General features: G+C 39.6%; 1 protein-coding gene across 1 annotated transcript in view; it reads right to left on the reverse strand.

The window, feature by feature from the left end:
• MICU2 (mitochondrial calcium uptake 2) overlaps positions 1 to 24,615 on the reverse strand; it is a 146,685-nt gene that overhangs the window by 48,061 nt on the left and 74,009 nt on the right. Inside the window, exons 5-6 of the mRNA XM_047077727.1 lie at positions 19,521 to 19,568; positions 17,821 to 17,903 (exon numbers count right to left, since the gene is read on the reverse strand). Coding sequence (XP_046933683.1) covers positions 17,821 to 17,903; positions 19,521 to 19,568 — 131 coding nt within the window. The remainder of the gene's footprint in view (positions 1 to 17,820; positions 17,904 to 19,520; positions 19,569 to 24,615) is intronic.

Here is a 24,615-nt window from a genome sequence, read left to right on the forward strand (position 1 = left end):
TATTTCTTGTTTCATATCAGAGTGGCCTGAAAAGATGCCTGATATGATTTCAATGCTCTTAAATTTGAGACTCATTTTGTGACCGATCCTGGAGAATATTCCATATGCACTTAAGAAGAACGTGTATTCTGCTGCTATTGGATGGAATATCTGTGTATATCAAGTCCATCTGGTCTAACGTGTTGTTTAAGGCTGATGTTTACTTAATGACTTTGGATGGGCTTTGCACTGATGTAAAGGGGGTATTAAAGTCCTCTACTATGATTGTATTGCTGTTGATTCCTTCCTTCATGTCTGTTAATATTGCTTTATAGATTTATATTCATATATTTAGTTGCTCCTATGTTCAGTGCACAAATGTTATATCTTCTTGCTGGATTGAATACTTTATCATTATGTAATGCCCATCTTTGTCTTTTATTAAAGTTTCTTTTAAAGTCTATTTTGTCTGATGTAAGTAAAGCTACTTATTATCTTTCTTCTGGTTTCCATTTGCATGAACTATCTTTTTCCGTCTCTTCACTTTTCAGTCTGTATGTCTTAGATCAGAAATGTGTCTCTTGTAGGCGATATATAGATGGGTCTCTCTCTTTTTTTTTTTTTAAATCCATTCAGGCACTCTGTATCTTTTCTTAATAACTTAGGCCATTTGCATTTAAAGTAATTATAGATAGGTATTTATTACTGTCATTTTGTTGATTGTTTTCTGGTTGTTTTGTAGTTCTTCTTTGTTTCTTCCTTCTTCTCTCTCTTCCTCATGGTTACATGCCATCTTTTAGTGTTTAGATTCCATTCTCATTGTCTTTTGTGTATCTACTATGATTTTTGCTTTGTGGTCACCAGGAAGCTTACATATATCGGCCTGTATGCATGTGTGTATGTATGTATATATATGTGTGTGTGTGTGTGTGTGTGTGTAAAACATATATGTATCAGTCTATTTTACATTGATACCAACACTGCACTCTAAAAACCTACATTTTTACTCCCCTCCCCCTGCACAGTTTAGGTTTTGGATGTCACATTAAACATGTTTTTATTTTGTATACCCATTAACTAATTGTTGTAGTTATAGTTATTTTAACTTTTTTCTTTTAAGCTTCATGCCAGATTTGTGATTTGTCCACTACAGTTGCATTGACTATTGAGATTTTTCTCTTGAGATGTTTCCTTGTTACCAATTAGCTCCCCTTCTTTTCAGATTGAAGAAGTCCCTTAAAATTCCTTATAAGGCCAGTTCACGGTGGCGAATTCCTTTAGTGTTTGAACACTTCTTTATCTCTCCTTCAATTCTGAATGATAACCTTGCTGAGGAAAGTATGCTTGGTTAAAGTTTGTTGCTTTCAGCACTTTGAATATCATGCCACTCCCTTCTGGCCTGCAAAGTTTCTGCTTAAAAATCTGGTGACAGTCCCGTGGAGTCTCCCTTGTACATACAAGTTGTTTTTCTCCTGCTGCGTTTAAGAGTCTCCCTGTGTCTTCAAATTTTGACATTTCAGAGATAATCGGTCTTATGGATACCACTGGGTTCATCTCATTTGGAATTCTCTGTGCTTCCCGGAACTGGAAGTTTGTTTCCTCCCCCAGGTTAGGGAAGTTTTCAGTCATTTTTTTCAAATAAAATTTTACATCCCTTTCTCTCTTGTTTTTGGGACTCCTAAATGTGAATGTTTTTCTGCTTGTTGTCCTATAGGTCCCTTAAACTATTTTCCCTTTTTAACATTATTTTATTTTATTTTTTCCTTTTTGTTGCTTTGTGTGGGTGAGTTCCACTGTCCTGTCTTCTAGGTCACCTATCCTTTCTTCATCTTGTCTGCTTTGAGCCCCGTTAGGGTATTTTTCAGTTCAGTTATTGTGTTCTTTAGCTCTGTGACTTCTGTCTGGTACTTTCTTGTATCTTCTGTCTCTTTGTTGAAGTTCACTCTGCACTCATCCATTCTTTTCACAAGATAGGCAAGCATATTTATGACCATTACTTAGAACATTTTATCAGGTAAATTACTTATCTCCATTTTGTTAAGGTGTTCTTCTGGAGTTATCTTGTTCTTTTATCTGGAACACATTCCTCTGTTTTTGTTTTTTCCCCATTTTGTTTGACTCTGTATTTGTTTCTACGTATGAGGCAAAACAGCTGTATCTCATCTTGATGGAGTGGTCACAGGAAGACAGGGGATGTGTTTCAGTCAGCTGTTTGCACAGTGCCCTGGGAGTGGTGGCCTGTCAAGAACTGTCTCTTCAATTGTTTTAGTCATGAGGGCCCCCAAAATTCAATCCTCTGTGGCCACCAGAGCCAGGCATTTAAGGGGCATCCCTTATGTGGACCGCACACACCTGTCAATTTGGCATAACAGGACAAGCCCACTGCCACGTTTAGAAGGGCTGGGCCACGGGAGAGTGCACGAGTGGGGCAAACAGCAGAAGCGAGTTAAAATGAGACAGAAGTCTTGTGCTTGTGAGCCCCTCCACCTACATCTGCTCCTCCAGCAGGTGCTTTGAAGACTGGCCAGTGAGTTTCCTCCATCGATGGCCTCAGCACTTTGCAACCTACTGCTTTTGTGCTGAATCCTGGGGTGAGTGAGTCTGTGCATGAGTTCTTTAAGAGTAGAGTCTCAGTTTTCTACAGCGCTGTGGATCTCTTGAATGCAAGTCCCCTTGGTTTTCAATGTTTTGGGAGCTCACCTCTTCAGTGTAGCTTCCAAGTGTTGGGGTGCCTGATGTGGGGCTTGAACCCCCTCAGGGACACACTCCTCCTCTCCTATCCGTTTTCATGTGGCCTTGTTATCTTTCAGTGTGGGGAAGCTGTTCAACTCGTTTCAGGTCTTTTTCAGAGGGAAGTGATCCATATGCAGCCACAGACTTGGGGTGCCCACGGGAGGAAGTAAGTTTGGGTTTTCCTATACCCCCAATTTTCTTTATGCAGGTATTTAATATATTTATCAAAAAAATTTTTTTGTAATGTTTATTTATTTTTGAGAGACAGAGAGATAGAGCACGAGCAGGGGAGGGTCAGACAGAGGAGGAGACACAGAACCCAAAGCAGGCTTCAGGCTCCGAGCTGTCAGCACAGAGCCCAATGCAGGGCTCAAACCCATGAACTGCGAGGCGATAACCTGAGCAAAAGTCTGAGGCTTCACCTACTAAGCCACCAAGGCACCCTGAAATGTTTATTTATTTTTGAGAGAGAGAGAGAAAGACAGAGTGTGAGCAGAGGAGGGGCAGAGGGAAAGGGAGACACAGAATCTGAAGCAGGCTCCAGGCTTGAGCTGTCAGCACAGAGCCCAATGTGGGGCTTGAACTCACAAAGTACAAGGTCATGACCTGAGCTGAAGTCAGATGCTCAACCAACTGAGCCAGGTGCCCCTTTATGCAGTTATTTTAAATGACTATATTATGCTCCATGAGTTATCAAGTTTACTGCTTTATTTCTATGATAAGCATAAAGAACCTTGTATAGGCTTAGAAGTTTGACCTTTATAACCTTACACTTAAAAAAAAAATCAGTGACATATTGTAACATGCTCTTTTTTTTTTTTAATTTTTTTTTAATTTTTTTTTTAAATTTTTTCTTTTTTTAAATTTTTTTTTTTTTCAACGTTTATTTATTTTTGGGACAGAGAGAGACAGAGCATGAACGGGGGAGGGGCAGAGAGAGAGGGAGACACAGAATCGGAAACAGGCTCCAGGCTCTGAGCCATCAGCCCAGAGCCTGACGCGGGGCTCGAACTCCCGGACCGCGAGATCGTGACCTGGCTGAAGTCGGACGCTTAACCGACTGCGCCACCCAGGCGCCCCTCTTTTCTTAATTCATAAGTTGATCATCTAAGAATTTTCCAAATATTTAAGGCAAAAATTGTAGTATTTAGAAAGTGTTGCATAAATTCAGCATGTTAAATTATGTTAAGAAAAAGTATCCAAAAACTTTTCGTATTTAAAAAAATGTTTTTAATGTTTATTTAGTTTTTTTTAATTTTTTTTTTCAACGTTTATTTATTTTTGGGACAGAGAGAGACAGAGCATGAGCGGGGGGAGGGGCAGAGAGAGAGGGAGACACAGAATCGGAAACAGGCTCCAGGCTCTGAGCCATCAGCCCAGAGCCCGACGCGGGGCTCGAACTCACGGACAGCGAGATTGTGACCTGGCTGAAGTCGGACGCTTAACCGACTGCGCCACCCAGGCGCCCCAATGTTTATTTAGTTTTAAGAGAGAGCCGGGAAGGGGCAGAGAGAGAGAGAGAGGAGGACACAGAATCTGAAGCAGACTCTAGGCTCTGAGCTGTCAGCACAGAGCCCAACGCGGGGCTTGAACCCATGAACCATGAGATCATGATGTGAGCTGAAGTTGGACACTTAACTGACTGACCCAGGCGTCCCAGTTTTATTATTTTTTAAATTTTATTTAAATAATTAATTAATTATTTAATATAATAAATATTTAAATAATTTTATTATTTTTAAAATGTTTGTTTATTTACTTTGAGAGAGAGAGAGAGCACGAGTGTGCACAAGTTGGGGAGGGGCGGAGGGAGAGCTCACGAGAGAATCCCGAGCAGGCTCTGTACCGTCAGCACGGAGCCCGATGCAGGGCTCGGACTCACTAACTGCAAGATCATGACTGGAGCCGAAATCAAGAGTTGGACGCTTAACAGACTGGGCCACCCAGGTGCCCCCCAAAATTTTGGAGTAGGTATGCTCAACAATCTTAGCAGTGAAGGCTGTATATGCAGTGAGAGACTTGCCTAGTCTCTTGGAGTAGGAAACTATGTTGCACTGCGAGAAGAGACCTGAAGACGACAAAGAAAAAAACCAACGTGCCTTCCCTTCTATTGTCTTTTTTCAGTTTCATGTTCAGTGTCTTCTTTATCTGCAGGCTTTGTCATTCAGACTTGGGTTTCATCAAACATTACTGTAATGAATCGGAACTTTGGTCTTTGTAAGTATGACAGTGATATTACCAGAGGCTCTATTGTCCCCACTGTGTAAAATTAGTTCCGACATCACACATCTAGGGATGTACGATGGTGGAGGCAGTACCTCTGAGGTCTGGCTCCCCATGCTTTGCCACTGCCCAAAATAAAAGCAGAAAGTTCATCCACGTCTGAGGGATTTATGGTTTGTGAACGTGCTGACAGTTTAATCAATATAACGGAATTTTACCTTCATATAGAACAGCCTTTTCATAACTATTAGGCTCTACCTGAGTAATAATCTTAAATATGTCCTCTTCTTGTACCTGAGGTAGACTGAGGTAGGCGGAGCGTAAAGGTACCCTGTATGACACTATTTCAGGTGTCACTTGTGCAGACAGATAGGTTTCCTACCTTAAACTAGTATCAGATTAATTTCCTTCTTTAAATGCCAAGCATCTCAGAAGAATAATTTTTATCTACGGACATCGATTCTGTATTTCCTTTTTTTTTTTTTTTTTTTTGAATATTAACCGTGTAATTTATTATTTAAACCAGGTACTTGTAAGAGTGAAGAAGGGCACTACAAATAATTGCAGTTAGTACGAGTAACCACTGGACTGTCTACATTTGAACAAACTGGGCTGTATATTTATTCTAGTGATAGGAAGAGTGATAAAGGGTTTATTTTATTTTATTTTATTTTATTTTATTTTATTTTATTTTATTTGTGGCTATATCTTCATTCAACAAGTTATTATTTTTTCCCAGATTTTATTTAAATTCAAGTTGGTTAACATATAATGTAGTATTGGCCGCAGGAGTAGAATTTAGTGATTCATCACGTCCATATAACACCCAGTGCTCATCCTAACCAGTACCCTCCTTAATGCCCATCCCCCCACCTACCTCTCCTCCAGCAACCCTCTGTTCTCTATTTAAGAGTCTCTTACAGCTTGCCTACCTCTCTGTTTTTATCTTATTTATTTTTCCTTCCTTCCCCTATATTCATCTGTTTAGTTTCTTAAATTCCACATATGGCTGAAATCATATGGTATTTGTCTTTCTCTGACTGACTTATTTAGCTTAGCATATAATACACTCTAGCTCCATCAACGTCATTGCAAATGGCAACATTTCATTCTTTTTGATGGCTGAGTAATATTCTGATGTATGTGCATGTATGTATATGTGTGTATACATACATTACTCACATGTATACACACATATACATATATACACATGCACATCAAGTTTTCTTTTTCCATTCATCAGTTGATGGACACAGGCTGTTTCCATAATTTGGCTATTGTTGATAGTGCTGCTATAAACAATAGGGTACATTTGCCCCTTCGAATCAGTATTATTGTATACTTTGTATAAATACAATTCCTGTATTGTAGTGCAACTGCTGTGTTGTAGGGTAGTTATTTTTAACTTCTGAGGAATTTCCATACTGTTTTCCAGAGTGGCTGTACCAGTTGGCATTCTCACCAATGGTGTAAGAAGGTTCCCCTTTCTCTGCATCCTCACCAACATTTGTGGTTTCCTGAGTTGTTCATTTTAGCCATTTTGACAGGTGTGAGGTGGTATCTCATTGTGGTTCTGATTTGTATTTTCCTGATGATGAGTGATGTGGAGCATTTTTTCATGTGTCTGCTAGCCATTTGTGTGTCTCCTTTGGAGAAATGTCTATTCATGTCTTCTGCCTATTTCCTTCTTAGCTGGATTATTTATTTTTTGGGTGTTGAGTTTGGTAAGTTCTTTACAGATTGTGGATACTAGCCCTTTATCTGGTATGTCATTTGCAAATATCTTCTCCCATGACACAGGTTGCCTTTGCTTTGTTGACTGTTTCCTTCACTGTGCAGAAGCTTTTTATCTTGAAGAAGTCCTAACAGTTCATTTTTGCTTTTGTTTCCCTTGCTTCCAGCAACATGTTTAGTAAGAAGTTGCTACAGCTGAGGTAAAGAGGTTGCTGCCTGTGTTCTCCTCTAGGATTTTGATGGTTTCCTGTCTCACATTTAGGTCTTTCATCCATTTTGAGTTTATTTTTGTGTATGGTGTAAGAAAGTGGTCCAGGTTCCTTCTGCATGTCGCTGTTCAGTTTTCCCCACACTATTCGTTGGAAACTGTCTTTTTTGCATTGGATATTCTTTCCTTCTTTGTCAAAGATTAATTGCATACGGTTGCGGGTCCACTTCTGGGTTTTTTATCCTGTTCCACTGATCTCTGTCTGTTTTTGTGCAAGTACCATACTGTCTTGATGATTACAGCTTTATAATACAGCTTGAGGTCTGGAATTTTGATGCCTCCTGCTTTTCTTTTCTTTTTCAACATTACTTTGGCTATTCGGGGTCTTTTCTGGTTCCATACAAATTTCATAACTGTTTGTTCTAGTTCTGTGAAAAATGCTGTGTTATTTTGATAGGGATTGCACTAAATGTGTAGATTGCCTTGGGTAGTATAGACAGTTTAACATTTTTTCTTCTGATCCATGAGCATGGGATGCTTTTCCACTTGTTTGTGTCTTCTTCAATTTCTTTCATCGGTGTTTTACGGTTTTCAGGGTACAGACCTTTCACCTCTTTGGTTAGGTTTATTCCTAGGTATCTTAATGGTTTTTGGTGCAACTGTAAATGGGATTGATTCCTTGATTTCTCTTTCTGTTGCTTCATTATTGGTATATTGAAATGCCACAGGTTTCTGTACGTTCATTTTGCATCCTGTGACTTTGCTGAATTCAGGTATCAGTTCTAGCAATTTCTTTGGTGGAATATTTTGGGTTTTCCACATAAAGTATCATGCCATCTGCAAAGCTTGAAAGTTTGACTTCTTCCTTGCTGATTTGGATGCTTTTTATTCCTTTGTGTGGTCTGATTGCTGAAGCTAAGACTTCGAATACAATGTTGAATAACGGTGGGGAGAGTGGACATCCCTGTCATGTTCCTGATCTCAGGGGGAAAGCTCTTAGTTTTTCCCCATTGAGGATGATATTAGCTGTGGGCCTTTCATATATGGCCTTTATGATGTTGAGGTATTTTCCTTCTATCCCTGCTTCCTTGAGGGTTTTTATCAAGAAAAGATGCTGTATTTTGTCAAATGTTTTTTTCTGTGTCTATTGAAAACATCACATGGTTCTTATCCTTTCTTTTATTAATATGGCAGATCACGTCGATTGATTTGCAGATCTTGAACCCCCAGCCCTGTACCCCAAAAGTAAATCCCACTTGATTGTGGTGAATTATTCTTTTAATATATTGTTGGATTTGATTTTCTAGTATATTGTTGAAGAGTTGTGCATCCATGTTCATCAGGGATATTGGTCTGTAGTCTCTCTTTTTAGTGGGGTCTTGGTCTGGTTTTGGAATTAAGGTAATACTGGCCTCGCAGGATGAGTTTGGAAGTTTTCCTTCCTTTTCTATTTTTTGGAACAGTTTCAGAAGCATAGGTAGGATTTCTTCTTTAAATATTTGGTAGAATTCCTCTGGGAAGCAATCCAGCACTGGACTCTTGTTTGTTGGGAGATTTTTGATTATTGGTTCAATTTCTTTGCTGGCCATGATGAGTCTGTTCAAATTTTCTATTTCTTCTTGTTTCAGTTTTGGTAGTTTATGTTTCTAGGAATGTATCCATTTCTTCCAGATTGCCCAATTTGTTGGCATAGAATTGCTCATCATTTATTTTAGCTCTAATCTTTATTATTCTGCTGGCTTTAGGCTTATTTGGTGTCCTTTTTCCAGCTCCTTTAGATGGAACGTTAGGTTGTGAGTTAGAGACTTTTCTTGCGTCTTGAGCTATGGCCTACATACTCTCTCTTATAACTGTCTTTGCTGCATCCCAAAGATTTTGGAATGTTGTGTTTTCATTTTCATTTGCTTCCATGTATTTTTTATTTCTTCTTTAATTTCCTGGTTAACCTATTCATTCTTTCGTAGGATGTTCTCTAACCTCCAAGTATTTGTGGTCTTTCCAAATTTTTTCTTGTGGCTGACTTCAAGTTCCATAGCATTGTGGTCTGAAAATATGCATGATATGATCTCTATCTTTCTGTATTGGTTAAGGCCTGATTCGTGACCCAGTATGTGATCTAGTCTGGAGAATGTTCCATGTGCAGTTGAAAAGAATATGTATTCTGCTGCTTTAGGACAAAATGCTCTGAAAGTATCTGTTAAGTCCATCTGGTCCAGTGTGTCGTTCAAAGCCACTGTTTCCTTGATGATCTGCTTAGAGGATCTGTCCATTGCTATAAGTGGGGTGTTGTAAGTCCCCTACTATTACTATATGATTATCAGTGAGCTTAAGTTTGTTATTAATTGATTCATATATTTGGCTGCTTCCAAGTTTGGGGCATACATAGTTACAACTGTTAGATATTCCTGTTGAGTAGATCTCTTTATTAGGATACAATGCCCTTCTTCATCTCTTATTACAGTCTTTGGTTTAAAATCTAGTTTGTCTGATAGAAGTATGGCTATTCCAGCTTTCTTTTGATGCCTGTTAGCATGAAAAATGGCTCTCCATCCCCTCACTTTCAATCTGAAGGTGTCTTTGGGTCTAAAATGAATCTATTGTAAGCAGCATATCGATGGGTCTTGTTTCTTAAATCCATTCCGATACCCTACGTCTTTTGATTGGAGTATTTAGTCAATTTATATTCAGAGTAATTACTGACAGATATCAAGTTAGTGCCATTGTATTACCCGTAAAGTCGTGTTCCTGCGGATCATCTCTGTTCCTTTCTGGTCTTGGTTGCTTTTGGTCTCTCTTTCCTGCTCAAAGGGTCCCCTTTAATAATTCTTACAGAGCTGGTTTAGTGTTCACAAACTCTTTTAGTTTTTGTTTTTCCTGGAAACTCTTTACCTCTCCTTCTATCCTGAATGACAGGCTTGTTAGATTCAGTATTCTTGGCTGCATATTTTTCCCTGTAGCACGCTGTATATATCATTCCACCCCCTTCTGGCCTGCCACGTTTCTATGTGTCTGCTAAGCCTAATGTGTCTACCCTTGTAGATAAGGATCTTTGTGCCTTTATCTTTGTATTTTGCAAGTTTCAGGATGATAGGTTTTGGTATCGACCTGTTTTGTTGATTTTCAGGGGAGTTCTGTGTGCCTCTTGGATTTGAATGCCTCTTCCTTCCCCAGACTAGGGAAGTTCTCAGTTATAATTTGTGCAAATAAGCCCTCTCCCCCTTTCTACCTGCTCTTCTTCTGGGACTGCTAAGGTATGAATATCATTGCATTTCGTGGAACTGCTGAGTTCCCTAGGTATATATTCACGATCTAATACTTTTCTTCCCCTCTTCTTTTCAGCTTCATTATTTTCCATACTTTTACCTTCTATGTCACCCAGTTGTTCCTTTGCTTCTTCCACCTTCACTGTGATTCCATCCTGTTGGTTTTGCAACTCAGTTATAGCATTTTTTATTTTGGCCTGACCAGTTTTTAGGTCTTTTATCTCTGCAGCAAGGGTTTCTCTGGTGTCTTCTAGGTTTTTTCAAGCCCACTGTTCTCAATTCTTGTTCAGATGTATTGCTTATGTCTGTTTTGAGCAAATCCCTGGCTGCGGTTTCTTCTTGATCTTTCTCTGGGGGGTGGGGGGTTCCTCCACCTTGTCATTTTCTCTCGGTTTCTGTCTTTGTGTGTTACGAGAGCTTGTTATGCTTCCTGCTCCTGAGCGGCTTGCTATCTTAAGAAGGGGTCATACGCTGTCCAGGGCCTGGTGCTTCAGAAAGTACTCATGGTGCATGTGGTCTGCACTTTGCTACTGTGACTTGGCTGCTCCTTCCCCAAGGCCAGTCCTCTGCAGAGCTCCTCCTTGCTTGCAGCGGCAGTGTTTGGACCTTTAACTAGGAGTGCTTTGATTTCTTTGTTAAATAAGCCTGCCAGGTTCTCTCCCTCAAATTATGCAGATTGTTCTCTTAATTCTCACGCTGATTTCCTAGTGCTCAAAATGACTTGATGTTGATTTAGCTGTGTTTGAAGGAAGCCCAGGGTCCCCCTGCTACTGTGCCATCTTAACTCCTCCAATCGATTCTGCATTTCCTATCCACTCCTCGTTAGTCTTTTGCTCTATGGCATTGGTCCCTACCACTATTTTCAAACTGCTTCTGTAATGGCTCCCAAAGACCTACAAAATTTAAGGAGTCCTCTACTCTGTCGCTATCCAACTTGACCACTTTAAAAAAGTTTGACGTTAAACATTACTTCATGGTTGCTCGTTTCTTCCCTGGATTCCATTATCCTGCACTTTCTGGGCTTTTTCTTACTTCTCCTGTACTCTGCTCCTTCTCAATTTCATTCTTGGCTTCTCAGTTTCAGCTTAACCTCTTAAATGCAACTGTTTTCCAAAACTCTGATCTTATCCTTCTTCACTCTACATTCTCCCCTTTAGGTCACATACTCTCATGACTTAATTATCACCTGTATCAGGATGCTTCCTAATCCCGGCTACCTTCTTACCTCCAGACAGTTGCTCGCTACTCATATCTATCTCTACAGAGATGTCCCAATAGTTCATAAAGGTCAACATTTCCAAGCTCAGAGTTAAGATCTTTCTCAACCCAGTCCTCCTCTGCATTCTCCTTCAAATGAGGCCGGCTAACATTAAGGAAAGAGCAGGGCTGTGGAACTGGATGGACTGACTTGGAATCAAATCATGGCTGCTATATCGACTGTATATCGATTTTATATTTAAAATGGGGATACTACTACTTACCTTGTAGGTTGCTGCAAAGATGCAACAATGCAACATGTATGTTGAACATAACCAATCCTCAGTAAGAGCTAGTCCTCTGTCCTCTTAGATCAGTTAGTGCCACCATAATTCCTAGTTAGGCTGGCTGGAAAAAGGAGTGACCACTCATGTCTCCTCTCCCCTCGCCTCTTCAATCCAGCTGGAAACCAGGTTCCTCAGAGCCTATTCCACAGCACGTCTTGACCGTATTTCCCACTTTGCATTCGCAGTTGTAAACTGGACTACTGTAATAGTGTAACAAGCCACCTATCTCCAATCTCTTCTCTTCTAGTTCAGCTTTCACACTGTGGACAGAGATAATTTTTGAAAACTGAAGCACAATTATCTCTGACAGCTGTCCACTGGTTTCTCCCGGTGGTGAAGTACAGTTCACATTGGGGACTCTGCCTCTGAGGTGTCTCTTCACATGTCGGCCACACAGGGACAGCAACAATGCTCTTACAGCGGTCTGTATTTTATAAAGTTTCTTTCCCCGAGGGACCGGTAATGACGGTCATTTAATGACTGTTGGTGCTAAATAGAGCAATATGGTTATTTCTGTTTTCCTATGCTGAATGAAATTGAATTTAAAGATAAATTTATGATGACTATCTAGTATTTCCTTTCCTGCTTGCTTTGTGAGTAATTTTTCATCTGAGGTCCTGAGTAGGAGCCATGATACCTAGAAATCCTATTTTATTTTATTTTATTTTATTTTATTTTATTTTATTTTATTTTATTTTATTTTATTTTATTTATTTTATTTTATTACTTTCCCCCCATTTTGTCCATTTAAACTACCCTCACCTTCTCTGTAGAATTCCATGCTGCCTTCCTAATCCAGTTGCTCTATAATGATAAACTTTATCCATACTGATTCGTGGCTAACAAGCAAATTTGCTAACACTTACTTACAATGAAGTTAGAATGAAACAATTTCTATCTTTTTCAAACCACATGTTTTGAATATGTGAAACATTCCCAATATTCTTTAAGCAGTTACACAGTATAGTTTTCTCCATAACTTTCTGTTACTTTTAACTTCTGCCACTTTAAGAAGTTGAATTCTGGAAGATTGCTACCTGTTTTTCTGAACAGTAAGTGAAACTTCACTTATCTGGAAGTATACTTAGGCAACTTCAGTCCTCTGGAATCCTCCAGCTTTCTCATGTAAGATGCAAACCCACGCGTAAGAAAAATCTTTTTCAGCATTTGAAACAATTGTTTTAAGGGCATATGATAAAATATGTACAAAACTTTCTCAGAATTTATAGTCTTGTATATTCTAAAGCAGTGCTGTCCAATCGAAATATAAAGGAGTTACGTAAGTAATTTAAAATTTTTGAGTAGCCACATTCAAAAAAATAAAAACAACAAAAAAAGACACATGAAAATGAATTAATATCCCATCACACTTCATCATGTATTTAATATAAAGATTCCGATGTTTTACGTTCCTTTCTCTTTTCTTCAAAATCCACTGTGGATTTTACATTTACAGGACAATCAATTCAGATTTACATTTCATTGGAAATACTTGATCTGCGTTCAGATTTCATAAGATTTACAATTTAAAAGGGGCTCCCTATACCCAGGTAGCTTCAAACACATGTAAAAATTTCTGAACACCTAAAGGGAATATCAGGTTTCAAATTTAGATTTTACATTAATTAAAATGTAAAAACTTAAGTTTTTTTTGGCCACAAGCCAAATTTCAAGGGCCCAAAAGCTACATATGGCTACTGGCTACTTTACTGGAGAGTGCAAGTAATAGAGTCTGTATTTTATACCTAATTTTAACAAGCTTTGTTGCCTGTCTTCCCGGTACATGGTGATTGGAAGAAAAACTAGATGACTAGAACTGACATAAAGATCTCACTGACACCAGTGATAGGAAACTAGCGATGCCTTTTTTAATTAAAAAAAGTTTTTTTTATTATTTATTTTTGAGAGAGAGAGAGAGAGAGACAGAGCACCAGCAAGGGGGGGGGGGGGCAGAGAGAGAAGGAGACTTCCATGAGTCTTATCTTTTTCCAGTTGTACTGAGATATAATCGACATACCTCCCTGTGTACAATGATTTGACTTAGAGAAGTTCTGAAATGATTACTGCAGTAAGTTAACATCCATCATCTCATACACATGCAAAAAAAAAAAAGGCAAAAAAAAAATCTTTTCTCCTTGTTATAGTAGCTCCTAGGATTCACTCTCTTTTTTTTTTTTTTAATTTTTTTTTTCAACATTTTTATTTATTTTTGGGACAGAGAGAGACAGAGTATGAACGGGGGAGGGGCAGAGAGACAGGGAGACACAGAATCGGAAACAGGCTCCAGGCTCTGAGCCATCCGCCCAGAGCCTGACGCGGGGCTCGAACTCCCGGACCGCGAGATCGTGACCTGGCTGAAGTCGGACGCTTAACCGACTGCGCCACCCAGGCGCCCCTAGGATTCACTCTCTTAACCACGTTCCTATGTAAACCCTATGGCTGTCGTGATGCACGTTACACCCCCAGCACTGACTCATCTTCTAGCTCCAAGTTTGTACCTTTTGACCACCTTCCTTCAATTCCCAACCTCGCCTCTGGTAACCACAAATCTGATCTCTTTCTAGGAGTCTGATTTTTTGTTGGATTCTACACAGAAGATCATACATTTCGTCTTTCCATGACACACACCTACTTTTAAGATAGGTCCTCATAAAGCAGCTTCTTACCTCCCATTATTTCAGTTGTTCCTGTTTTGAAACTTTTCTGTGTGTTTTGTAAAGTACACCTAACCACACAACAATCCAAAGGTATCTGTTCTAGTGTGAGGGTGTATTTTCTGTGTGTTTTAGCACACCTTCAAGAACTATATACCAACATACTGGTCTGAAATATTGAGGGTATTGAGGATAGTTATGCTGAGTCCACTTTCTAGATATTCCAGAATTTAATTCCTATAGTTGTATACTGGGTTGTTTCTTCAAATAAAATGTAGCAAAAAAAACCCAACCAAACAAACAAAAAACCAAAAACTTAACCAATGCAGATTAATCAAGGCTCCCTACTGCCCCTGCAGAACTCCGGGATAGATATTCCCAGTGAGCTCCTGGCCAGTCTCAAGCTTGCTTGCATATTCGTGCTCTCAGCAGTTGAGCTCAGTATCTGCTCTAATTTTTGTGTGTTTCCAAACCAATTACGCTCATTGCACTTGTTACCGTAATTATTTAATTCAATATTTCTGTGAAGTAATGTGGTTTTCTGGAAACACCAGAAAGCTGAAGGTAGAAGTTAACTACTTGGGGACACTAGGACATTGGTCTCCTTTTTTTGCCTGAGGTGAGAATGTAGGTTCAAAGACAACTATTTGGTGAAAGAAACGAGAAGAGCCTGAAATGGATGCACCAAGCACAGAAGACAGTTTATGTGAGTTTTCTTTTTGTTTTTGAAAGCGATATGAACTTCAAACATAAAAGCGTAACATTTACTGTCTTATGTTTGGCAACACCCTGAAATGAGCGGGCCACTGTCACCGGGAGCTGCCAGGCCCCTCAGAAAACGCCATGTCAAGGAAGCCGCGAGGGGACAGCCTGCATCGATTCCTGTCCTGGTGGCTAGCTTGTTTCATTGAGTTCATGGGCCCTGACTACATGCGCAAAGGGGTGTGGGTGAAGTCACTTGCCATAATGCAAATGCCTGTATCCGTGAAAAAGGAGTCTGAAAAGAGTTGCTGCAATAAAAAAGAGAGGAATACTTCAGAGCTGTGTTATAAAGGGACACTACTAAAAAAAAGTTGCTTCTGATTAGCTAGGGTATGTCTGTAAAGAGTGGGGAAAATCACCAAATCTTGAAGGATTCTACATTGAGTGCTTCATACCTGTCTTCACATCTTTTCTGCCCTTTAAAGAAAACAAAGTGGAAACTGCAGATGATAAATGATGAGACTGTGTAGCAAGAATCCACTCAGTGGCTCCACTCTAAAGAAAAGGCCTTGGTTCCAAAATGGATACAAAGAGAAATAAAGAAAAATGTTAAAAAAAAAGAAAAAAAGGATGTGTATTTACTTAAGTTAATTAAAAAGCCTGTTATGTAAGTATCTTTACCTTTAAAAATGATTCCCCACTCGGACAGACTTTTTAAGGCAGTGGAACAATTACCGATGGCGGCCACACTGGGTAAGATGGATTGTGCTACACTTTCCAACACTGAGAATTTCACCTGTTTACTCACACAGATGTTCATGTCGCTGACCTTAGTCTCCCCCGTATGCTAACATTCATGCACTCTTTATATCCTCTTCCAGATTTCCACATATGCTAAATACTTATGAGCCTATTTTCTGTTTTATGTTTATTCTCTGATTAGAACTTTTGCTACGTCCTTCGCTTCTAGTCTTTGAGACAGTTTCTTATACATAGAACCAAATATCTTAGTAATTAAATTTGCAAAGCCTGTGGTATGGAACCTTGTCAAAGGGGTTACTGACGTATAGTTTGTATGATAATAAAACACATAGAGTTCGATGGGTTTTGACACATTTACATGCCCATGTCACTACCACCCTCCCCAAGATCTGAAATATTTCTAGCACTTCAGGAGGCTCCCTCATGGAAACTGCAGTCAACTCCTCACTCCCTCTCAGCCCCAGGCTGCCAATGATCCGCTTTCTGTTAGTGTAGATACGCTCCTTTTCTAGAGTTTCGTATCCGAGGAATCACCTGCTCTGTATACTGTCTGTTTCACCTTGATTCATCCATGTTGTTGTGTTTATCAGTAACTTTTCCTTTATATCGCTGAGTAGTATTTTATTGTATGAATGCAATTTGTTTATCTAGTCACTTGATGAACACTTAGGGTCTGTTTCCAGTTCGGGGCTATTATGAATAAAGCTGTTACGAACATTCATACACAGGTCTTTGGGTGAACATGTTTTCTTCCTTTGACTAAATACATGGGAGTAGAATTGCCAAGTATAGTTAAGAAACTGCCAATTTCGTTTTCCAAAATGTGTGTTTCTTTTATATTCCTACATGTAAAAGAGTCCATTTGCTTCAGGTCTTAAAGGCTTTTTTAAAAAAAAGTCATAGGGGCGCCTGGGTGGCGCAGTCGGTTAAGCGTCCGACTTCAGCCAGGTCACGATCTCGCGGTCCGTGAGTTCGAGCCCCGCGTCGGGCTCTGGGCTGATGGCTCAGAGCCTGGAGCCTGTTTCCGATTCTGTGTCTCCCTCTCTCTCTGCCCCTCCCCCGTTCATGCTCTGTCTCTCTCTGTCCCAAAAAAATAAATAAACGTTGAAAAAAAAAAAATTTAAAAAAAAGTCATAGTCATTTATGTATGTATGCATTACCAATCATGGTTCAAAGAAGTCAGTATGTACAAAGCACTGTGTTATCTATTTACTATGTTGTGTTTTTTTCTCCACAAAACACTCTAATAGATAAAAAACATTTAACTCGGGGCGCCTGGGTGGCTCAGTAGGTAAAGGTTCTGACTTCGGCTCAGGTCACGATCTCACGGTTCGTGGGTTTGAGGCCCGTGTCGGGCTCTGTGCTGACAGCTCAGAGCCTGGAGCCTGCTTCTGACTCTGTGTCTCCCCCTCTCTCTGCCCCTCCCATGTTCATGCTCTGTCTCTCTCCTTCTCTCAATAATAAGTAAACGTTAAAACAGTTTAAAAAAATAACAACATTTAACTCTGTCACATACTCAACAGTTTATGCACAGTGAGGTTTTTTTTAATACTACCATCAACATTCTTGGAATGAAGTAAAATTTACTGGTCACATGTCCTAGAGTTGTCTTGGAAACGTATTTTCACTTCAACATATTTCCAGCTTTTCAAATATTAGTCTTAGCAAATTCCTGGAAAACCTGCACCCATTTATACCTATTGTAGCTTTTTCATTTTTCTATCATTTCTATTATCGTTATATATATTATATATATTATCGTTATCATTATCATAAAACAAAACCCTACAAAACGTAGATGCTTAAGTCCATTTCTCCCACAGGCATCTTATACTCTGTTCCTCAACAGTTTCCCTCAAGGCTGCACTACGGAAAATTTAACACTTCCAAATGTACAAATGATTTCTTGACATTTCATATGTAAGCAGTGGATATAATTTCTATTTTTATGGAAATGTAAAATCACACAAACCCCCAAGTGTTTTATGATAAGCCAAAAATAAGTAGCATCTACTTACCTTAAAAAATTCCTTTTTCTCAACCATCTCATTACCATCTGCATCCAGCATTTTAAAAGCAACATGAAACCCAGTATGGGGTTCTGTAATTAAGTGAAAAGCGAATAGTTATTTAAATGTTGGTGAAATGCAAATTATATTTGCTGATCCCTAGGTCTTCGAATTTGAAAAAAAAAAAGCTTCCAGAAACTATTATGCAAGTGCCTCAACAGAGAAAAAACGACCTCTTCTTATAACAATTTTCAGAGGCTGATCTATTTCCGAAGACGTGTTGTTCTGCTGCTAAATGCTCTGCTTCTCAAGGCAAAATCCATTTGAGAACTTCATTTATTTCTTTAACCCTACCAGGGGTTTCCTCTATTCTCATGATAGCTCGGCTATTTTCGTACAGATTATTACTCTTGATTTCCTTTCCTCGGAGTAGGGTTTTTGTTTTTCAGGTTTATTTATTTATTTTGAGAGCGAGAGGGCGAGAGCGAGTGAGCAGGGGAGGGGCAGAGACAGAGTGACAGAAAGAATCCCAAGCAGGCTCCATGCTCCGTGTGGAGCCCGACACGAGGCTCGATCTCATGACTGCCAGACCTCGACCGGAGCCAATATCAAGACTCAGACGCTTAACCAACCGTCGCCCCTCTCAGAGTAGGGTTTTTAAAAAGCTTTTTATTTCGAGGGGCGCCTGGGTGGTCAGCTGGCTAAGTCTCCGACTTCAGCTCAAGTGAGGATCTCACTGTTGGTGGGTTCGAGCCCCCCGTCGGGCTCTGTGCTGACAGCTCAGGGACTGGAACCGGCTTCGGATTCTGTGTCTGCCTCTCTCTCTGCCCCTCCTCTGCTTGTTCTCTCTCTCTCAAAAATAAATAAATAGGAAACAAACCAAACTTTATTTTTAAATAATTTTAGCCCTAAGAAATGTTGTAAAGATAGCATAGTGAGTTCTCATACTCTTCACCCAGCTTCCTCTATTTTTAACATCTTATATAACCACAGTATTGTTGTCAAAACTAAGAAATTAACACTGGTAGTAGTATTTTCAACTGAACTACAGACTTTATTTGGATTTCATGTCCATCAATGCTATTTTTCTATTTTAGGATCATATATAAGAAGTCACGTTGGGGGCACTTGGGTGGCTCAGTTGGTTAAGCGTCTGACTTCGGCTCAGGTCATGATCTCAAGGCTCCTGAGTTTGAGCTCATGAGTCCAGCTCTGTGCTGACAGCTAGGAGCTTGAAGCCTGCTTCAGATTCTGTTTCTTCCTCTTTCTCTCTCTGCCCCTCCCCTGTTCTCTCTCTCTCTCTCTCAAAAATAAACATTAAAAAAAAATTGAAAGAAATCATGTTGCATTTAGTTGTTATGTCTCCTTACTCTGCTCCAAGTTGTGAAAGTTTCTCACTCATTCCTCGATTTTCATGACCAGTCTGAAGAGTACTGATCAGGAAGTTTGAAGAGTATCTAATGAGGGGTTTTAAATATGCGAAGGTTAAGTCTTATTCTTCTGTTCAACAAGTCTTTTAAGGAGACAAAGTTATGGGGAGCCATAGTACAAGGGAGGTAGAAGGGATAACCTAATCCAACAGTATCATTTTGTTGACACGGAAACTAAGATAGCAATGAAAAAAGACATAAATGCCAAACTTCCAAAACACTGTTTGGCAAGAACAGAGAATTCCACATGATCACAGAGACAAACTGTGGGATACTTACTAGTGAGGATGGTAAGCAAGAAAAGATACTCGGTATATGATATCAGTCCTGAAAGAGAGAAAATAAAAACATCAGGAAATAAGTTTTAGATGGTTTAGAAGTAATCACATATAGGTACTATATGGAAACTTCACTGAATTAAAAACACACACATTTTTACTTTAATTTACCTCTCTTTGATACGGTGGAAAACTTCTACAATAGAGAGTTAAGTACAGTACTAATACTTAAAAAAAGATACTGTGTTTTTTCATCAGGTTACGATTACCAGTAAAAGGAGGGATGGATGTTGGCTAGCAAATAACAGGCATCCACTACAGGTTTGATTTGCATGGCACTTTATGCGATTCGCACTCAAATTTCACCATTCACAGTATCTCAAGTGAAGCAATTTGAAAATTCAGGAGAGTGACGGAGATCTTGGTATACCAAAGGCCAAACTATATTATTTAAAATAAGAAAATTAAATCTTTGCAGCAGTAACTTGATCTTCCTTCGGGGAACCGTGCCTTCTGCATTCTCGACATGCAGGCCAGGCGCAGGACTACCCATTGTCACCCCTCAAGGTGGATGCTGGCTGGCTCAGCCAATCGCTGTCCTCTCACAGAATCGGCGCACAGATGGGCAAGGAGCTGAGCCAAGCTAAGGAGCAGCTGCACGTGTCTGGCTGCAGGCACTCGCGATGGGCCTTGACCTAGCCTGGGTCACTCAGAGTGGCATTTCTGAGGAGAACGCTGAATCCTTCACCTCATTTTTTTCCCTCCGCCAGCCCTCCTGGGCTCTGATGATGTGAGAATGTTTCACTTAGGAATGTGAGGCAGTGGCAAGAGGGCCTGGAACTGCCAGACGGCCGGTGTTTAGGGCCTGAGAATGCAGCCAATCCTAATTGGCAGGTATGAAAGATGGATACTGGTGATGTCTGAGCCCTGGATTAAGTTGAACTTGAAGCTAGCTCTGTGTCTGGCCACTAGCTCCACGTCTGTCCTTTCTTGCTCAAATAGATAGTGTCTGCTTTTATGTGCCTGCAATGAAAAGAATAGCAACAGATACAGAAAATGTATCTTGTAAACCATGGCCTCCCGATAAGCCAAAAAAATTTTCCTTCCGGATCATAAATTTGATATAATAGCGAAATACACAATTAAAAAAAACTTTATCATGGAAAACTTCAATCACACACAAAAGTAGAGAGAATATAATGAATAACTGTATTATACATATATCAGCTTCAGTAATTATCAGACATTAATAATGTAATTATTATGTAATAATAATTAATCATTATGTAATAATGTAATCATTAGTAATTAATGACAGATCTTGGTTTATCTATACCTCTTTCCATTCCTTTCTCCCACTTCCCACTGGGTTATTTTGAAACAAATCTCATATATTATTTCATAGTAGAAAATCCAAGCTGTATCTCTAGAAGCACGGCTCCCTCCCTCCAAATAATTACCAATAATCCCTCAATATCATCAGATTCATACCACTTTTTACAAACGTCCCTGTATCAGAAAACTAATTTTTCAAGTGTTCTCAAATCAGGATTCAAGGAAGGTCCTTGCATTGTACTTGGTCAACAGGACTCAGGTCACTTTTTTGTTGTTGTTGTTGTTGTGGCAAAATACCCATAACAGAATTTGCCATTTTAGCCATTTTTAAATGTACAGGGTAGTGGCATTAAGTAAATTCACACTGTTTTGCAGTGATTATCAAAACTTTTTTTATCACCACAAACTGAAACCCCATACCCATGAAACACTAACTCCATTCATTCTGCCTCCAGCCCCTATAATCTCTACCCTATTTGCTGTCTCTATGAATTCGCCTACTCTAGGGACCTCATATAGATGGAATCATACAATATTTGTCCTTTTGTGCCTGGCTCACTTCACTTAGCATCATGTCTTCAAGGTTCATCCACATGGTAGCACGTGTCAGAATTCCATTCCTGTTTAAGGTTGAATAATACTCCACTATATGCATAGGCCACATTTTGTTATCCATCCGTTGATGGACACCTGGGTTGTTTCCACTCTTTGGCTATTGTGATTAATGCTGCTACAAACACTGGTGTACAAATATCTGTTTGAATCTCTGCTTTTAATTCTTTTGGGTACGTACCCAGAGGGGAACTGTTGGATCATATGGTCATTCTCTATGTTTAATTTGAGGAACACCCATGCTTTTTTCAAAAGTGGTGGCACCATTTTACATTCCCACCAACAGTGCAGAGAGGTTATCATTTCTCCACATCCTTGCCAGCACTTGTTAATTTTTTTTCTTGATAATAATGGTATTTATTATGTGCTGTCTCATTGTGGTTTTGATGTGCATTTCCCTAATGGTTGGTGATGTGGAGCATCTTTTCATGTGGGAATTAGTCAATCACGTATCTTCTTCAAAGAAATGTCTATTCCAGTCTTTCCCTTTCAATTGGGTTGTTTGGTTTTTTGTTGTCGTTGAGTTACAGGAGTTCTTTATATATACTGGATTTTAACCCCTGTATATGATTTGCAAATATTTTCTCCCATTCTGTGGGTTGTCTTTTCACTCTCTTTTCTGTGTACTTTGATTCACAAAAGTTTAACATTTTTCTTTTGTTCCCTGTGCTGTAAATCTCTTTTAAATTTTTTTTTTTCAACGTTTATTTATTTTTGGGACAGAGAGAGACAGAGCATGAACGGGGGAGGGGCAGAGAGAGAGGGAGACACAGAATTGGAAACAGGCTCCAGGCTCCGAGCCATCAGCCCAGAGCCTGACACGGGGCTCAAACTCACGGACCGCGAGATCGTGACCTGGCTGAAGTCGGACGCTTAACCGACTGCGCCACCCAGGCGCCCCTGTAAATCTCTTTTAAAAAATCTATAGATTCTCCCGTGTCTTTCCCCCCTCTCTTTCAACTTAGTTGTTAAAGATGCCTGGTCGTCAGTCCTGTAAAGTTTCTTATCGTCTAGAATTTTGCTGACTGCATCTTCTTGGTGTCATTTCAAATGTTCCTCTAACTTCTGTATTTTCTACACACTAGTCCTTGGATCCAGAAGTGTGCTGAGATTCAAGTTGGATTTTTGGCAAGAATTTGTAATAGATGGTACTGTACACTTCCATCAAGGAGGCCGGAATAAAAATGTTTATAAAAATGCTATATACAACTAAGAGACCGTGATAGTAAAAGTTACCGACTTTGGAAGTATGTGAAATCATTTGCAGAGATGTCAGAGGTGATCAGAGATGTCACAGAGGAAGTAATTCTAAAAATGGTCTTCAAAGGATGGATGAAAATTTAATTAAGTGGGGTGGGATGACAGATAAGGCTGAATATGAAAACTAAATATGAAAATTAAAAAGTCACTGATGGTCCGAAATAACATCCATGTGGAAGAAGCAATGGGAACTAAGGCCTATGGTAGCCTAGACACAGGAATGAACTCCCGCAGAGGGTGATGGCAGTGATCCTAACGGCTCCCAATCAGATGGCGCATAGACTTGGGGCCCAAGTTCAGAGCAAGGCAGGTAAGGACTTTCTATCCAGGTAATTCAATGGTTTAGCTACAAGTAACTTCAGGCATATATTTTAAATTTAAATGATAATATTAAAATAATATTTTTAATGACTTATATTTTTGTGCATTACCAACTTTTTGGTTGTTTTTATTTTGGAGCCAGTGTACTTCTTTTTAATAAAAAAGCCCACAGTGCGTTTTCAGATATTTTTCCTTAAAAACGTTCAGTGTTTATATGGAGAGAGAAAAAAAATGTGTTTTGTCATATCGTGTACCCGAGAGAAGTGCTCTGGTGTCAGTTGAAGGATCAAAGTATTTCATCCCTTGGCAGCCTCAGTAAAGTGGAGAGTGGCTTTTTTCCCCCCTCCAATTTTCAAAGGACTATGGTAATGTGAAAAAATGGCCAAAATGCTAGACTGACATGGGCTTAGTGCCAAGAGGAGGCCTCACTCTTCTCTTCTTTCCACACAGGTACACGTCTTCTAAATGGGGACTTTGTGAGAAAGAAAATTCCAGTGTCTTTCTTTGACATGCTGACTTGAATAAAAAGCTTGAATAAACAGAGTTGAGACAGTATAAAACAGCACCTACACTCTCAAGTGCATCATAAACAATATCGTTCTACAATTAAAATTAAAAAAAATATAATTCTACAATAGCATTCTCAATATCTGCCTTCTGAAAACGCTTTTAAAGGAAACTGCCACTTTGGAATACAGGAAAAACAATACATATCTCTTACATTTAATTGTAAAGTAAATGGCAATGTTTTAAAAGTACATGCCAAATAGGAAAGTATTTTAAATAACTATATTTAAAAATTTGTTAATGAATCCTTAAGGGCGGGCCACAAGAAGAGAGGATTAAATTCTGTTAATGACTATGCTTCTCTAAAAATATTTTAAATTTGGAACCATTCTAAAAAATGACTTGCTACTGAATGCAATTTTGAGAACTCTGTTTCCCAAAGCGAGATTAATACATCTATCATAAGAACATGTTTATATACCTTACAATGTATTTAATTTATATTCAGTACATCTTTAAGGACTGTATTATATCGAGAATTCTGCTCAGTTTAAAATAAAAAAAAATTAATATTTACTTATTTATTTAAATGTTTATTTACCCTTGAGAGAGAGAGACAGAGGGAGACCCAGAATCCGAAGCAGGCTCCAGGCTCCGAGCTGTCAGCACAGAGCCCGACGTGGGGCTCGAACCCACAAGCGAGATCATGACCTGAGCCGAAGTCGGACGCTTATCCAACTGAGCCACCCAGGCGCCCCTATATTTATTTTTGAAGGAGAGAGAGAGAGAGAGAGAGAGAGAGAGAGACAGACACACAAAGTGCGAGCGGGGGAGGCGCAGAGAGAGGGAGTCAGAATCCAAACCAGGCTCCAGGCTCCGAGATGTCAGGACAGAGGCCGACACGGGGCTTGAACCCACAAGCTGTGAGATCATGACCCGAGCCGAAGTCGGATGCTTACCGACTGAGCCACCCAGGCACCCCCAGAATTCTGCTCAGTTTACAAGAACGCATACGAGCTGCACGCTGCACGAGTCCCTGAGGAGTAGCAGCCGTGGCTGTG

The sequence above is a fragment of the Lynx rufus genome, unplaced genomic scaffold (genome assembly GCF_022079265.1).
Source record: "Lynx rufus isolate CCGP_SWC_20201006 ecotype Redwood Valley unplaced genomic scaffold, mLynRuf1.p SCAF_1, whole genome shotgun sequence".
NCBI classification, from domain to species: Eukaryota; Metazoa; Chordata; class Mammalia; order Carnivora; family Felidae; genus Lynx; species Lynx rufus.